An 18,445-nucleotide genomic window follows, 5' to 3' on the forward strand; every position below is an offset into this window, starting at 1 on the left:
GAATCTACTTTTCGTGGAGAAGATTTATTTTATACGAATCATAATAATCAATCGCAAGAATGTTCATCATCATCTTCGTCGTCATCACCGTTTTCGTAATATTTGTCATTGCAACAGTCGTTCAGATCTAATAACTTATCCTCGAATTACCAGTCCATTATTTTTTAGCATAAATATTATTGAACAAAGTATTCCCCCACTACGATCAACATACTTCCTTAGATGATTCATTCTCACCTGGCCAAGTCAGTTTTCATGTTTTCAAATTTATCATATAGCGATATTTAAGATACAAAAGGCTATTAAAGATTGTGATTACTATTGCTATCACCCAAATTGATTTTAAATGATTGTATTATGTGTTCGTATATTACAAAATCCAAAGAATAATATAAGTTAATAGTCGTGTAGTAAAATACCTGCAATGAATAATACTCGTGATTAGTATAAATAGGAATAAGAAAGTCTCTGACGTATATCTGACGAAACCAAATGTTTCCTCTTAATACTTGTAATTAGCTGACAATTTCTCACAATAGCAATTAATATTTTCTTTACATTTGTATACATTTGTCTCTGATGCATTCATTTATTTCGTTGCATTTCTATCAAATGTTGTTGCACTTCTAGTCAGTAAACCATGCAATAAAATTAATTTCTTTAGTATAAAAAGAGAACAAAATATTATGTTATTTAGATTATCATTTTGTATCGGCATTGATTGCTGTTAAGAAAAATAAAACTTTAAGCGTTTTTTAATTAATTATACGATTAGGATAGAATTACTTTTTAATCACTATCGTTGAATGTCGACGAAATGTCATGCCGTTTTGTCTTGATTAAACTTCTTTTTTTTTTTTTTCTACCGAAGACTTGTATTCTATTTGCATTTAAAATGCAAAATAATTTATAAGATATTTACATGAACGTTAAATGCTAAACGTGACTCGCTTTTACATGTACGATTTAATATACGTTGTTATTTGTGATTTTGTAGTCACGGACCAAATATAAATAAATTTGTAAAAAAATATGATGACATATAAAGCAGATTACAAAAATATTTCAACATCTTTTATTTTGTTGCAATTTCTCATTACGTTTCCACCTGTATAAATTTTTGTTTTTTCCATCCGACCCAAAAAACATTGAATTTACTTTAATCCGAACAAATTGTGTGATTTTAAAATTCCGTTGGTTTCTGCAAGTTTTCTATTAGTTTCACCGATGAATGGCCTTTTCCGCGCCGTTCTATCACATAAGCCAGGATTATAGAGAACATTTCTTAAAGTTTGAACATATATGTTGTTGAGAATGTGGATATATTCATATATTTTTTATGTATATAACTTTAAATTGCTATACTTTCTAACGACTCGAATAAACGTAACGTAGCTTATCGCGTTTATCGATATAATTCTGTTCTTTTTTTTCTTTTTACTTCCTGTACAAAATAGAATCGTGCTTAAATCCCAATTAGAGAATTTTTATTCGCAATTATATGTTACAAAAAAAAAAGAACATGATCGTTCTACGACGTAATCGAGTGAACACCCACCCACGCGCCAATTTATAACGCGCCCGTGTTTTACATATTTATATAGCGTTAAATATTTAATAATTAAAAAAAAAATGTACAAGCTATATACAAAACAAATTCTATGCGATATTATCGTACGCGTCGTGTCGACCTGTTACCAGCTTAACTTCTTACGCGAAGTCACTGAAATACACTCGAAACATATTTTACAATATTTTTACATAACGCACACGTATATAATATATTTACTCGCGTGTATATTCTATACGTATAACACATTCATACGTATTAAAACAAAGTTTCTTACATACGAATTTTGGCATTCTGCCATCGAAATAATTTGTCTCACTCGTTTAGATGATAAATATCCTATTAGTCACGATTGATTCGATTTAATAACGAACACGCCAAATCGGATCTAAGATATTTTGTTTTACAAATCCAATAATAGATTAGAATTTTAATCTTTGAAAATGATTCGCATTGGCAATGATTCGCGTTTGAGAAAATCCTCACGTAAGATATTAATTCAATTCGATATAAATTTGAAAAAAGAAAAGAAAAAATATCAGACGATACTTTAGACATTTTTTTAGAACTTTTAGATAAATTCTGTGACAAAGATCTTTTTAAAGTCCGGTGCCGAGCCACCTATATCGTGCCTGCAGATATCACCATTGTCCAAGTAACTAACGTCGGAATTTTTGAGGATACTTTTCAGGCTTTCCATCGACAAGTTTGGAAACTTTCTCTCGATGGTGGTTAATTTGTCGAGATCGTTCATAGAAAAGCCTGGTCCAATTCTTTTCTTCAAATGATACGATTGTATACTCGGCTTTGTGTGGTTGATGATCGTTTTACCGATTCTTCTATCTTCCCGATCGATTGTATCGTTCTCTATGATCCTCGGCGTGAAAGATCGCATGCTGACCTTTACCTCGCTGCTTCGCTTCGAGGGCAACAGCTCCACCTGCAATACAGGACGTTCTCACGATTACTGATTACGTAAGCAAAACCGAAGGAAAGGCAAACTAACAACAACAACAACAACAATAACAACAAGCAGGCGATTCTAAACGATCTTCGCGGAATTCTAATTTCCTAAGAGAGTAAACAGGATTCTTTGAAGTTACAAATAAATTTGTTTTATTTTTGAATAATAAGAAAAATCTGTTAACTGGCTATTAGAGTGAGATTGACAACTTTTCATTTATATTTATTAGATTTATGTATATTCCTTCTAGCGTTCTTTTGTTTTTTCAAATCTTACAAAACTGCATCGAATTGGTTGGTATTTTTCGTTATAACTAAAAGGGATATACATGTGCGTATACGAATAAAATACAATTGTTATAACAAGTTAAAGATTATGGAGCTGGAAAAGAATGCCGAGATCGTAAAAGAATTACCTTGGTCCCCTTACGTTGAAAGTACTCGAAGTCGTCGTTAGCAACCGTTGTAACGGAGCAACAACTCCTACTCCTGCTCCTACAGGAACTCATAGTGTCGAAGTCTCCGTTCTCTAAATCGCAGCTTTCGTCATCGGACGTCTCGTAACCATCTCCAAGTTCTTGACTATTTTGTCTCTGATGAATACTTTGTTGTTCCCTTCTGTGTTCATCTTTCTTTAAATCGTAAGTTCTTGTATCGAGAATGGGTCGATGGTACCTTAACAAACAAACAAAAAAATGATCAAATGTATTGTACAGATTGCCAGACATTAAAACGGTGTCAAAGTATTCGAATAAGATAAAAAATCTTATACGAACATAGATCATTTAAATCTTACATTTCATTTCAATTCAAGAATACGTTGATACCGTCGTTTCGTTAGAAAAATATCGGATACCCCGTATACATGTTATATTTTTTCTCTCTTTTGTCCCTTATTTAGTTTTATTAATCCGGTTTAAAGTTATTAGTGTAAGAAGGAAAGATCAAAAAGTAAATGGAACATAAATGTCGGGTGAAAGCAGCAGATTCCATTAACTTTTGATAATCGAGAAATCGAACAAGTATTCTACTTGCTACCACCGTGCAAAACTTAAAGGAGAAATAAACTGAGGATAGTCACGATTCGAATTACTTACTTTGCTTTCACTCGTTGTTTTATATACGTACACATAAATTTAATATTGTTAAACTTCCATAATTGGTTAAACAGCTTTTTCTATAACGAGTACGAATAATAGATACGATTACGTGTAGTAAGTTCAATCCAACGCATGAAAATCAGACCGACACTTACTTCACCATTTTTAGAGTATCCATATATACACCTTAAGTAGGTAATATCGAATTGAATCGAATGATCTAAAGTTAAGTTACCGAAAATGGTACTTTGTCGAACGTGAAAGCAATCTATAACTATTCATTATAATTAATTATATTAACGAAACTTAAATAAATTCGAATGAAAACAATATTTGTGATTTTGTAAATGGTATACTAAATAATACAAAATTGTGCGTTTGAATTATTCCAAAATGATTTCCTTTTCTACAACACGACAAACAGAGATATATTTAATTTTGAAAAAGAATCCTTTTAAGTGATTGAATGATTGAAAAAATAATCTACTATTTTAATAATTTCAATGATTAAACCTATTTTTCATAACAACTAATAATACGAATTGAAACAAAGGATTACCTCGCATGATCAAAACTCTGATTTCTTTTAAGTGCATTTCTCGCTTGTTGTTGCTGTTGTTCTCTCATACCGTTATCCAAAGTGATTACCAAACTATCCAATCCCAAAACACTTCTGGCGTGTCTTCGTTGTTGCGGTTCTTCGCATATCTCTTCTAAACTTTTGGCAAATTTTCTCTTAGAATTGGAATCATCCAATTGTACCAGATTTTCCATATTTTGTCCGAAAACGTCCGTACTACCGATCTTTCTACGATTTCCAGCTAATTCGATGAAATTATCATTAGCTCGGCACAATCGATCGGCTCGATCGTCTATCGTCGAGTTTTTCTTCGGTGATTCGTTATGTCGAATTTCTTGACGTGGTTCGAAGGTCGAACTAGTGAACGATGATAATTCTGCAGGAAGCGAAGCATAGTTGCTGTCCTCGTTGACGGATTGCGATCTTGGATAATGTTGTACACCCATTGTTATCGTGCCCGTTTTTCCTGAAAAAATATAAAGTCAAAATTAAATCAAATTCTCAACGTAAGAGAAATACGAAGATTTTTAGAAAATATACATCCGTCCTACTTATTTTCTCTTTTTAAATATAATCCCAACATTTATCCTAGTTCAATTAACACGCGCAGAAAAACGTGAAAGCATTTTTTTCATTGACTTCGAAACAAATGCACATCATTTATTTATTTTTTTTTTTACATAAATTTTTTTTACAACCTATAATTCGCATTTAATTACGTATTATTCGAGAATAACTGACGATAAAAATACAAAAAAAAAGAAAAAAGAAAGAAAGGATCTCCGTTTTACTTTGAACAATTTTTCAATTAATTATCGTCAATTCGTTCGATTTTTTTATTCGCGTTATGACGATTAACGCGATTAAATTATTAATTTATTTGAATCGTGTTTTTTTTTAAAACGAGACCTCCAGTATAGTTTCTTATTGCGCGTGCATACGAGGAATGACTTTCAAGGCTGGAATATGAAACGTACGTAATATTCTGATAAATTCATTTTCATATTAATGTAAGGTAAGTATATTGAAATCTATGAATAGATTTTCATAAATTTCGTATCACTTTTAAACGAATTTAATCAATATTTTTACTACGATTTATCGAATAGAAATCATTTCCTTTCGAGATTACTTTTTCGAACGATTTATAATAAAATTACTTTTTTTTTTCCGATGTTGATAAAATACATTATATAGAATGTCTTAATTTGAATATTTTATTCCGAATAATATAATCTTACCTCTATTTTGATGATTGTGCAATCTCCCATAAAGACTTCCGTTCGTCAAGGGAAATTTCAAGCCGTGATTTAGGTTCAATTGTAATTTGTATTCAGCGTCGTGTTCGAAGTGTCGAAACTTTCCGTCAACGCCGCCTTAAAGAAAATATTGAATTATCGATAAATAATATATATCTTTGTCCTATTTTTATTTTACTTTTTTTTTTTTTTAAACATAGATCACACTCAGCAAAGAAAATCACTTCATTCAGATGAGAAGTCAAAGAAAATATTGTTTTTACGCAGAGACAACGACGCGCATTACGAACGAGTAGAAAAGTTACGCGCCTTTCCCACGCGAGCTCGAGCTTAACATGTTTTTAAAGAAAAGGATGGAAACCATCTGTTTTGTCGTAGGAACTCTTATGTTACGAAACTCTAATACTAAGAGAAACCTTCATCTTATGTTAGATTTTCTTTCTATTTAATGAAATGTTTAAACATATTCCAGATAATTTCATTAGAATCGTTTCCTTACATAAATTCATATTATATCATTTGCAAATTACTGTAAATAAACTATAAATAAATATTACATATCATACTATACTACCCCTTTATCAACAGCAAGACTTATTAAAATATGAATTTTATAATTGAATTTCAGTTAAAACTAACACAAATTTTTCGACGTGCAATTATTCAAAATTAATTCAAAATTATTTTGACAACACTACTAATATTAATATGTTCATGAGTTTATAATAGTGAAATAGAATAAAGTACAGTGTCTATGATTAGGGTAGCGTAAATATTTGCTCGAAGTAAAAAGGTTCGATATAATACAAACAAATATTACAGAAACAACGTATAAAAATGAATCCAACATTAACAAGGTAATCCATTTAAATAATAATTGGTTGTACGAGTGGAAACAGTTATAATTTCGTGCTTAAATATAAAAAGAAAGAAAAGAAAAAAAAGAGACCATACCGTGTGAGATTCTTCTCGCATGATCTTGTTTCGTGTAAACTTTGGCGACGTAACGGCAGAACATTTTATCGAAAATCGCTAAGAAAACAGGTAAAAGTGTATCCTTGACGAGTGGCAACCACATTGCCAAATTTTGCGAGGTACAAAAATTTCTCAGTAGACTCGGCTTGATGGAAAATATCTGTAACGTAATAAATTGATCTATCGTGTAACAAATATACATATTTACGATTAGAAAAATGAAATTATTACTACCAGGAAGAGAAAGAGAAAGAGAAAGAGAGAGAAAGAAAAAAAATAAATATTTATTCGTTCTGATTATTCACGTCGATTAGTACGTACTCAGGCTTGAAATTACAAAGATTTGAAAATTTATTCTCCGTAATTTTCTTTAATAAATTCTCTACGATGAGAGATTTTAATCTAAAAAGAAAAAAAAATCTATATATATATATATACAGATACATGAAAGAAAGAAAGGAAAAGAAAAAAAAAATATAATAAATAAGAACACAAACCTCTCTCTCTCTCTCTCTCTCTCACGATAGAATTTTGCTTGGCTTTCACCTAGCGGAATTCGTAAGCTTTGAAAGAAACTATCGGGCTCGGCTAATTAAACGTACTGTTAATTGTAACCTGTGTGCGTGTGCGTGCGCGTGCGTGTGCACGCGCGTGCATAAGGCGAGTGCATCGACGTGCGTTTTTTTTACGCGTCGATGCACCCCCATCGTGCATACCTCAACGTGTGGTTAGTTTCATTCGTTTAACTACCAATTCAGTCATTTTCTTTCACGAAAACGTTACAACAACAAAATATATATATGTTAACACTGTGTACACACAACTTTCGATTTTAGTCGCTCGATTTTGACGGTAATGGTTAAAATGAGAAGAAGGGGGAGTGGGGAGGGGAGTTGAGGGGAGACTTGGTTGATGGAGGAAGGAATTTACGGTGAAAACTCGTTGGTCGCGCTTTCAAAAGTACACGCTCGCGGTTATCATGCAATTTTGCGCATCTCAACACACGTCGATGAGAGAAAGAGAGATAGAGAGAGAGATAGAGAGAGAGATAGAGAGAGAGAGAGAGAAAGACTCTTACGGTGAAAATTCAATGTAACTTCAACGATCTCTCTTACTTCTTACAAAATAGTAGCCGTTCTCGATCATCTTGGCTTGAATAAAAGTGTTCTCCTTTCTTATAGTCGAATTCCTTCGATTTCTTTACGAACAGATCGATTGATAAAAAAAAACTGATCTTACTGTAATCCAGCTCACGTAATTCAATCTTTTCTTTCGTTCTTTTTCTTTTTTTTTATTATCGTTAATGGATTTATATCGATCCGATTCGATTCGATTCGATTCGATTATGTTAATTCAAATGTTTTTTTTCTTACGATGAATAAAATAATTATGTAAATTGGTGTAAGTCCATTTGATGCTCTCGTTATTTTCAATTAAATTAGTCCTAAAAAAGAAATGTATATAATCGAATTGCGTATTGATAAATAAATAGAAACACTGGCAAGACTTGAAATAATTAACGTATATTTTTTTAATTGACTAATACGTATACTTTAAATTTACTCGAAACGACAGAAAATGGATTTGCACCAATTTCAAAATACGTTCCGTATACTTCGATTTATTTTTGTTGTTTAACGATTTTGTTGTAAAAAACTTGCTATATTTTTCTTTCAAGAGTACACGCAAATATAATACACACGTCGTATTTATACTATTCTATATTATATTATATCGACTATAGTTGCAAAATTTGGTTGCTTGATAACTCGAACGAAACGGAAAGGTTCGTGGCAGAATTATGATCACGTAGAAGAAAATTTCTTCGTATGAGGGTGGTGGTAGAGTGGGGGGAGGGGGCTTTTAGAAGGTTGTTTCGCTTACCGTCGTCCGTGTGTGTATGTGTGTGTGTGTGTGTTGGGCCGATGATTACGTGAGTAATAGTTAGTCTGGTCCGTGCTATGAAATCGAAACTACTGCCTTAATTAGGGAATGGTACGATTGAAACACGCGTACGTATGTGCAACTCTTCTTAATGCATAGGCGTAAAAAAACAACTCTCGCCACTGCGTAGAAGAAATTTTGTTGTTCTCTTTAATAATATTAATTTACGTATATTGTGGCAATAAATTAAAAATGTTTGTCATTTAATATTAGATTTGTTAACGGATGTTTTTTAAAGACTTAGACAAATATTGTTTGAATGAAGATATTAGCAGAGTAGAATAATTCTTTGTGACATTAAAAGCCAATATACATATTTTTCAAAAAATGAATATTTAAGTTTCACATATATAGCAAAGAAATGAGTCAAATTGACTCGGTCGGTTAGTCTAGCGTGAAAAAATAAATATTCATTCAATTACATCTTTCGGGATAGGAAAAAAAAATGATTAAAGAATCTTGTTCGTGACATTGTAATAAGGAAAGACAACGTCGTTGTATCTCTGTTACTGTAACCTAATTGACGCGAGAATTGATTTTCCACGAGATGTAAACAGAGTATGCGTCATGCGTGTAACGTATCCTAGTATAAATATTCATGAGAAAAGTCAATAACAAGTGGGATACACGAAGATGGTGACAGGGAAAGAAAGAGTAAGAGAGAGGAAAAGGGGTGAGGGAAATAAAAAAAGGAAAAGTTTCTTTCGTAGAAAAATAATTTTGGGTTGACGAATCATACGACGACGTTACTCGAATTATAATTGGGTTCGTACATTAAGGTCGTCGTCCTTATTAAGTTAACACTTTCGAATTTCGTCGACAAATTGCAACGACCACGCACGAGGGATCCCCTTTTACCCTCCTGCCCCTCCCCTTTCCCCACCCTCTCTTTAGGGAGGTGGATAGAAGAAGAGGGCGGACTTTCACGTTTCCAAATGGGCTTCCTGTGAACGATTAAAAAAAGAGCAAGAAAGAAAGAAAAAATGAAAGAAGAAAAAAACACGAACGAGAAGGAAGAATTAAAAAAAAAAAGAAAAAAATAGAAGGAAAAAAAAATTAAGAGAGAAAAAAAGAAATATGCGTTTCCGGATATCATCGAGGCACGACCGGACTCGTTTCCGGCTTGAGTTCAGTCGCACGAATATCCTCTTATGCTCGTAGTGCGATTCACATTGATAGTCTCATTGTCAGCTACGCCGATTGTATCTATTATCTTTCATATTTCGTTATACCTTGCTTGCTTAAAATAAGTATAAATATATATATACTTATATCTTTGAAATATATGCGTTAGAAAGTCGATTTGAAATTAAAAAAAAAGAAAAAAAAAGAAAAAAGAATTAAATATTTTCATTCGAACAATAATAGTAGTACACTACGCGTTAAACTTTTTTTTGTTCTCGTTGAATTATAATTATTAACATGCTTGTTAGTATAATATATATATATATTAGACGACGTATCTTTTCTTCAGTTATCGAAAAAAACAAGTTAATTGATTTATAATAGTAGAAAGATAGACGTTTATTACGTTGATCGTTAAATTGCAGGTTATTGGATGTATTTGTATAGGCAACGGTTGCAATCTAGATTGTTATATAGATGGGTGAGTATTCGAAGGGGGAATGAAAACTACTTTGTTCTGTTGGATGCACCGTTCCGGTAATCCGAAAAAGTAGAGTGAAGAGTAGACTGACTAATGTAAATTATACAACGCGGTTACGCACGACGTGCCGCATGTAATTTCATAGGCGATCTCGAAACATCCTCTTCGATTGGTTATACTCTGATGATGTTTTCACGAGAAACAAGTGGATCGTAAAAAATGAGAAAAAAAAAAAAGAAAAATTTAATAATTCTTCAATGGAAAAATTAGAAAAAAAAATATATAAAGTATATAAGTAAGAAACACGCGTTAACAAAATACGAAACGTTTAATTCGACGAGTCTTTTGCTTTCTCTTTGAATCGTTGATCGACGTCGCGGTAACAAATTACGTCGCCTTAAGGCTCGTTAAAATAAATTCGAAAGTATAATAATTAGTCCAAATAAGGGTGGAAAGAAAAACGAAAAAGAGATACATTAGTTCTTTTTTTTTTCTTTTTTTTTTTTGTAAATTCTTTGCACGTTTATAATGGAAAGCTTTTAAGATGGATTTGATTCGAGTACGCGAATTATGAGACGATTTACGTAACGCTTTACTGTTCATCGGATCATTTTTTTTTCTATTCGATTATCTCTATTTCAAATAGTTGTTAAATAAATGTAAGAAAGTAAGTTAACGCAATAATAATCATCAGGGATAATAACGGAACTTATTACTGAAAGTTTAGCTATTAGATTTCAACGATTTGTAATAGTTTTATCAAATCTGTGGAGTAACGATCTCACGTGTAATGATGAATAAGCGGGAATTATAATACAATCTTATTATCTTTCAATAAAAGAGAGATTATCTAATTCAATTTAATTCAATTCGATTCGATTCGATTCGATTCGTTTCGATTCGATTGGACTCACCAGTACTGGAAGATGCTCGAAGATGTAACAAACGAATAGAATGCTGTAAACTGTCGATCTTTCGCCACTTTCATCGACGTGAATTTTTTTCTTACGTAGGCAAGCTCTGCTATTGGTCGAACCACTGGTGCACGATCCGCTCGATGGATCCCATTGATGGGGATGACACTCGAAAGCACCCGATGAATTTTTCGAACTGGTCTCGGACAAATCCGAAACAGATTTTAATAATTCAGCTTTTGGCGTACGGCACAAACTTTTAAATATCGTTATCAATAAACCAATGAGCGAAGCAAGTAAGAGCAAACATCTTAGAGAATTGACGAATATTCCATATTTCATGGATATTTCTTGCGGTAGAAATACGCATACGTCTGGTTCAAAGTTGAGAACGCCTGTTATTCCAATGCATGCGCTTATTACGCTTAAACTGACCAAATGATACTTCAAATGATTTTTTGTTAAATTAAACCGCTCATCTTTGCTCCCCATTGCTGCGAAAATTGCGATAGACGTCAAGGTCAATTCTTGAAGTATGCTCGATGAGTTTAGGATCCAAACTAAAGTTGAACATAGTTCTGAAAAATATATATAGAAATATTTTTTGTTTTTCTCTTCGTTCGTTCATCTTCATCCATTATTTTATTATATATTAATATTAACGTACGTATAATATCTTTCCATGTATTATTTTAAATATTATTATAATATATAACATATATAATTAAAATAGTTATAATAAAAAAAAAACCCTTACCTCCAAAGTGATTGGCTGGTCGAATTAAAGTAAGAATAGCATAAAATAGTAATCCAAGTTGATGAACTAGACTCTCCGCAAGAATTGCCACCGTTAGTACGTCTATTCTTCTCTTCGTCGAGGATGGTTGATTTTGATAGATTAGCAAAGACCAAGAAAGCAAGAGGATACATATCGGCGAACCAACGCACGTTGCCAACCATTCGCTAACCTCGCTTCGCATCTCTAAAATAAATTAATACGAGAAAATAATAAAAAGAAAGAAAGTTCAAAGATATATTAATTTCGGTAATTTACGAGAATAATCAAAACAAAAATTATACGAAATACATACAAAATTAGATTCATTTCGTACCAAGCAACTGCTATTTACGAGATCTTACTAAATCTAAGCAAGCATGAAAAATTAATGATTAAATTATGAAAAATTTAACATTTATCTAACTTTTAATTAACATTAGATCCAAATTCCGAGATATTCGTATTAAATAAAAATGCGAGAACTATCATCGTACGTATTAGTCAAATATAAAAACACAACGTTCAAGTTTTCTACAATGAATTTCGTCAGATCCGATGTTTCAATGTTAAATGGATTCCTTTCCAAAACGATAGAATGATTTCTAGTGAGAGTGATCCTTATCTCTTCTATTCGACTTCTTCATCTCGATGAAAGCTTTAGTAATTACCGTGTTCATACGTACAATACATACACAAACGTACAATACATGCACAAACGTAAATGTATTTTTTTATATCGTACAAGGAAGAGAGTCGGATGAGATTAATAATATAATCGGAAGTCTCCTTGTATTACAAATGGAAACTCGCATTATAATGGGAAACGAGGAAGCACGGAATCTTTTCGTTTCTCCGTGAAACGTGTTAAATCTCATAACGGAAGAATACGAGAAAGGGAAGACGATGTACGCGTTGCCTATTTTTCACGCAAGATTGTCTACTTCTTTTTTCCCCTAATTTTTTTCCTTTTTTTTATATATATATATATATTCTATATTATAAATCTCCCGTTTACGTCTATCTCTTTTTCTTTCACTTTTGGTTCATTTCTTCTCGTAATGCAACGGTTTTACAACTTTCTATTCCGCGCAGAACTGCGGTCTAATTTATTGCCAAAGCATACTCGAACTATTATATTTTCCAACGAATACTGATCAAAAACGATTTATCAACGATACAAATGAACAAATTTCTAAAAAGTTATAACACAATAAACGTACCGTAAATAATTTCCACAAAATTACACACACATATATATGAATTTACGATTATATAAATTAAAAAAAAAAATAAAATAAAAATGAAGAAGAAGAAGAAAGATTAGAAAAACGTTTTACAATTTTAAATCGAAACGAAACGACGGGATAAAGAATTCGAAAGTTTTGTTACCGTTGTTGTATTGTTGCCATTAATATTATTATTATTATTATTATTATTATTATTATTATAATCATTCGTTTTTCGATCGTGTGATTATTCTAACAAGTTTCTGAAGTCTATCGGTGTTCTTCAATGTGAGCCAATAATCATAGTTCAAGTGTTACGCAACGCGTTTATCCAGGTTGTGTATGATCATAAAACATTCCTGTTTCCGATATATCTTTCTCTCTCTCTTTCGATATCTACCATCCGTGGTAAGAAAACTCAAAGTGTAGTAGTACGGTGCAACCAAGTATGCTTTTCAATTTCGCGGCACACTCTAAATCCAAGTGAAATCAGCCGTGACAATTGCTACGTTAAACCGGTTTTTTTCAAAGGTGTGCGTGTATGTGTACGTTTGTGTGTGTGTATATTGCAGTAAAAAAGTATTCATTTCCCATAGAAAGATAACATCGATCAAAGATATTGGATCGAAGATCGCCACGAGTTATATTTTATATCGATGAAAATAAATTAGAATGAAGAATTCACGTTGCGGGATTAATTTCCGGAAGAAGAAAGAGAAATAATCCCAAGATGGAACTAGATTCTCAATCCACGTCTCGAACACGACTCTGATCCGTTATATTTATATTTATTGCTCATAATTTTCTTCTTTCTCTCTCTCAAGTTTTGATAATTTCACCGATTAGATCTTTTTATGAATGATGTTTATTATTTAGATTGAATCATATGCTCGTATAAATACAAACGTCGCTAGGTTGATTAATTTGCATTTAATATATTTTTCAATCCTTCAATAGGACAGTGTTAAATAAAAAAGAAAAGATGAAAAAAAAGATAAGCGTATTTTATCTCGAGCAAATAACACCACAAACGAAAAGCATACATTTTTATTAATCGTTAAACGTCTAATCCCGATTACAAATGTTTCCAGTTGTGAAATCCGATTATTAGCTTTGAAAGGTGAACTTTGTAAATCTAAAAAAAAAAAAAAAGATAAAAAGGATTAAACCGCGATCAGACGATGTTTTCTTTTCAAAGACATTTTTAAGAGAAACAGCAAGGAATAGAAGCTTGTAAGTTATTGTTAGATTTGTTTCTTCTTTCGGTAATAAAAGGATAATAAAATTAAACGGTGTGGGGGTTTAGTTGAATGCATTCAAGAAAATCCGGTCGAAGTCAAACGTATCATCCGTTTTCTTCGTTCTAAGGTTTGCGCCTCTCTCCTTATAGGTCAGTCGAACATAAAAAGAGTTTAGTGTAGGTGTGTTTGTGTGTGTGTTGTTCGTAAAAGGCTCATCGGTATGCGGCTCGGGTCCATCGTTATGGGAGGCGTGCCGTTCGATTAAGTCGGAATGTCGATAGGTGCCGTAGAGTTACCAAGGTCGGGAAGGAAGAAACAGGGAAAGAAGAAGAAGAAAAAAAAACAAAGAGGAAGAGAGACAAAAAATATCTATTATATATTCAAACGAATAGAATTTTTTCGAGTGAAAATATTCCAAAAAAAGATTTGTAACGTTTTCATCCTTCGAATGAAAGATAATCAATCCTTGCAGTATTATAGGCTGAAGTGAAAATAATTTCATGATTTTCTTTGTCAAAATAAGCAAATTTTTAATAAGATTAATGGAGGGGAGAGGTTTCCTTTTAATTAAGGAAAAATATATTTTCTTAAAGAAATATAATTAATTTGATGTAAGTGATATAAATACGTAAATACTGATGCATGTAAAGGGAGAAAAGTTCGCATAAGAATTGAAACGAAAAATTGTGAAAGAGTTTTGAAATATTAAAATCATTATTTTATACCGTTAAATGGATAGATGTTTCCTTGACATAAAATAATATTTCATATGGAATAAAACATAATTCATTTCGTGAAATAAAAATTGTATGAAAGAAACAATAAACGTGACCTATATATACATACATTTGAAAAGAATTTAATGAATTGTGAGAGTCGGAGAAAAAGATTGGAGAGCGTTGAAGTATCTAAATAATTGTTGTGTACTCAATCGATGAATGTCTTTCCTTGACATATTTTCAATGGGGGAAAATCAATTTCGTGAAATGCAAATTGTAGGAAGGAGAGAATATATGAGTGATATTTGTGTATATCTAGGTGAGAAGAATTTTATGAATTTCGAAAGTCGAACAAAGAAAAATTGGAACGTGTTAAATCACTTTAAACAATCTATTAAATCGATAAATATTTTTTTTAAGAAAAGAAAAGCAATAATTAATAAACAAATGAAACGTATATAATAAATTAAAAAATAAATTTAATTCGTAAATATATGCAAGTAAAATGCATATATTTATTTAAAAAAAAAAAAAAAGATCGTTGACTAATTTTATTATATATTCGATATTAAAAAAAAATTCTACGTCTCTTTCGCGAAAAACGAAAAAAGAAAAAAAGAAATACCAATCATAATTTGGTGAAATAAAAATGAGTAGGAAAAAGAAAAAGAAAAAAAAAAAGAGAGATCGTAGATACGCAAGTTTGTACGCGAGTAATTAAAAATTATGGATATAGAGAGGTTTGAAAATGAAGCAAACTTTCTATCGAATAAACAAATTGTCTAATATTATAAATAGTCATGCAAAAAGAGAAAGGAGATTAAACGTCCAAACGATATAATATATAATACTCTCCTTAATAATTATCTCAAAGAAAGTTGTTTCATACTTTCAAACCACGTAGGACATATAATTTTTCGAGTAAGGAAACTCATATAGTCGACTTTAATTTCATTAAACGATCGTAAATTAATTAATTAAGAAGAAGAAGTATAAGAAGAAGAAGAAGAGGAAATAAAACCTCGAAGTATTTAACTCAATTGTTTTTCGTTTTTTTTTTTTGTTTTTTTTTTTAGTATATATGATCTAATCTCGTTTCATAAATGATCTCATTTGCTTTCGCAAAAACGTATATACTTAAATGTGCACACATAATACACGTAAACATTTCTACACATATACGTACATACATACTTAAAAAGGATTATTATCATCGAAATGGCAATGTCCGCAATTGCGTTATGACGAGGAGGGACGAAAATGACGTTTATGATTATGACCTCTGTTAAATTAGCGCAAAGCTCAGGAGTAACATCGCGATGTATCGCGAGAAGACACGTAGAACGTGGTGTGAAAGCGATCTCCCGTGTCATAACCATTGTCCCAGTAAAACTGGATGTTCTAACTCGGTCATGTGAAACTCCGGCTTGGAATTTTCTTTCTTTATTTCTCTCTCTTAGTGTTTCTCTTTCTCTTTAAACTCGTAGATTTGATGCCTACTCTCTATTTCTCGTTTATACAAAGAATCGGCGAGTGTTCCTTCTTCTTATTCCGCTCGTGTAAAAGCTTTTCAAAATAAAATGAAAAAAAAAAAATGTATCCTAACCGTAAGCCTAAAGGAAAACTAACGGCCTCTACCTTGAAATTATATTACACCAGTTTCCTGATGGAAATATTATGTCGTTGAATTTCTTATTGTTACAACCGTGCCTTTATATTTATTCTTTTTCTTTTTTTTTCTCTCTCTCGTATATCTCCCGTTATTTATACACCATCCACAGTGTTATACGAGTAGAGCCGAGAGATAATTACTATAATAATCAATCGTGCAACGGACTTAACATAATAAATGCACCGCGTTCTCGAGTAATCTCACTGATTTAATAGGATTATTTCGTTTCACCGCGGAAAAGACGTGGTTGTTGCGTAGAATAGGGAAAGAAGAAAGAAAGAAGAAGAAAAAAAAAAGAAAGAAAAAAAGAATCCTCCTCGATGCGGTCACTCTTTTATATTCCCACGATAAATGTCCTCGCGTCCGTAGGAACAACGACGTGGGTCGTTCAATTAATTAATCGTACGACTGATTTAGATCTTCTATTTAATACCTTCAATCTCTTATATACGTGGGTATAAATATAAACGAAGATCTAACAGGGTATATCAAAATAATATTATATAAAAGTAAAATAATTAAATATAAAGTTATTTATAAAAGTTAATGATATTTTTCTCAATGATTTCTACCGGGCGAATATAAGTCGAGCTCCTCGAACGAACTGCAGCAACAGAATGAACAATTTTCGGCTTTCAACGATTTCGCAGGGCCACTGCACCGAATTTAACGATCCGAATCATCCGTCGTGATAAAAGAAGACTTGGCACGAGTATCTCCGTGCGATAGTAACTATCGTGTTCTCTCTCTCTTTCCCTCCCTCAGAAGGGGGGTTACGATTTGCAAAAGTAGGTTAGAAATACGTGGCTCGAGAAAGTAACAGATACTCGATGATATTCTCAATGTATTTATACATGTATGTATGTATCTATATATGTATCTATGTATTTATGTAAGTATGTATGTGCGAATAGAAAATCGCGAAGATTAGTCTTAGCATGTGAACATGCTCGAATCGATAATCATATTAAACGGCATTCGAGACTTCATCGATAGACTAATTCTTTCTCTTCTTCTTCTTCTTCTTCTTATTCTCCTATCGACTAAAGATTCAGGACAAACTAGTAAGACTTCTTCTTCCTCGGTGTGTTCTTTGCATCACCAGTTTTTGCGAGGCCCCGTACTCGAAGAATGCGTCGTGCCAAATTCCTAACACGGCAACGACCCGTCTCTTTCTCTCTTTCTCTCTCTTGTATTTTATCTTTTTCTCTCTCTCTCTCTCTATGTTGTCCCGCGGTCGCTTTCGAGGCCAACCTGGAACGAGTTTTGCTCGCACGACTTCCAAGGGTTTCCAACTCGACTGATTTCTCGACTAATAATAAAATCCTACGATAGTTATTGCAAGTGATGATGATGATGATGCATTCTATGATTAAAAGAATGTGTTAATTAGAGGAATAGAGAGAGAGAAAAATAAAAGAAAGAGAGAAGATCGTAAGAAGATTAAAGAAAATGATCTAATGAAGGAAGAGTCATTATTATAGTGAGTTAAGCGCTCATCGAGTCCTACTCGTTGAGCAAATTAATGGGCTCTCGTTGTTAAATCGCAGACAAGGTCGCAAAGTGGAAGACGTGTCCTTGAGGTCCAACCTCCTACCCTCCCTTACCTCCCTCCCGCCCGCCTTGGTTTCTCTCGTTTTTCTCAAGCGTGAATGAAGGAAATGAAATTTCGTCGCCCTCGACGGACGACGCGTTTAATAATGTTTGTTTAAATGATCTTTAAATACTCACTGGCAACTCGGCTGTCAATGATTATCGTAGAACAATAAACACCCTTGTTAAATGCAACCGCATTGCTGCTCTTTCGTTGACAAAATGACGGGTTCCTCGTTAAATAAATCCTTCGAATGTCGACAGTAAATTGCCTTTATTTTATCGTTAAACGTTGTTCTAGCAAA

General features: G+C 32.4%; 1 protein-coding gene across 2 annotated transcripts; it reads right to left on the reverse strand.

Annotated features, from left to right (window-relative positions):
- Window positions 1-336: 336 nt before the first annotated feature.
- On the reverse strand, window positions 337-18,404 carry LOC122526450. Of its 2 annotated transcripts, none has more exons than XM_043649851.1 (8): window positions 18,279-18,404; window positions 11,669-11,893; window positions 10,912-11,489; window positions 6,427-6,607; window positions 5,455-5,589; window positions 4,193-4,679; window positions 2,950-3,208; window positions 337-2,510 (listed from the first exon to the last, which is right to left on the reverse strand). In XM_043649851.1, exons 2-8 carry the CDS (start codon window positions 11,889-11,891, stop codon window positions 2,142-2,144), a joined length of 2,232 nt encoding a protein of 743 aa, XP_043505786.1. In that variant the 5' UTR covers window positions 11,892-11,893; window positions 18,279-18,404; the 3' UTR covers window positions 337-2,141. The 2 variants fall into 2 exon arrangements, with proteins under 2 accessions (XP_043505786.1, XP_043505787.1); XM_043649852.1 differs by having other exon boundaries at window positions 2,350-2,510; window positions 2,964-3,208.
- Window positions 18,405-18,445: the final 41 nt, after the last annotated feature.

This window comes from Polistes fuscatus, unplaced genomic scaffold (genome assembly GCF_010416935.1).
Source record: "Polistes fuscatus isolate 324 unplaced genomic scaffold, CU_Pfus_HIC Scaffold11, whole genome shotgun sequence".
Lineage (NCBI taxonomy): Eukaryota > Metazoa > Arthropoda > Insecta > Hymenoptera > Vespidae > Polistes > Polistes fuscatus.

What these genes read in the sequence shown, in the direction of transcription:
- LOC122526450 (XM_043649851.1), bottom strand. Translation starts at nt 11,891, where the DNA reads ATGCGAAGCGAGGTTAGCGAATGGTTGGCAACGTGCGTTGGTTCGCCG. An exon ending in TCGAGCATCTTCCAGTACTG is followed by an intron (nt 6,608 to 10,911) that starts GTGAGTCCAATC and finishes ATTACGTTACAG; the next exon opens with ATATTTTCCATCAAGCCGAG. An exon ending in TGCGAGAAGAATCTCACACG is followed by an intron (nt 5,590 to 6,426) that starts GTATGGTCTCTT and finishes ATTTTCTTTAAG; the next exon opens with GCGGCGTTGACGGAAAGTTT.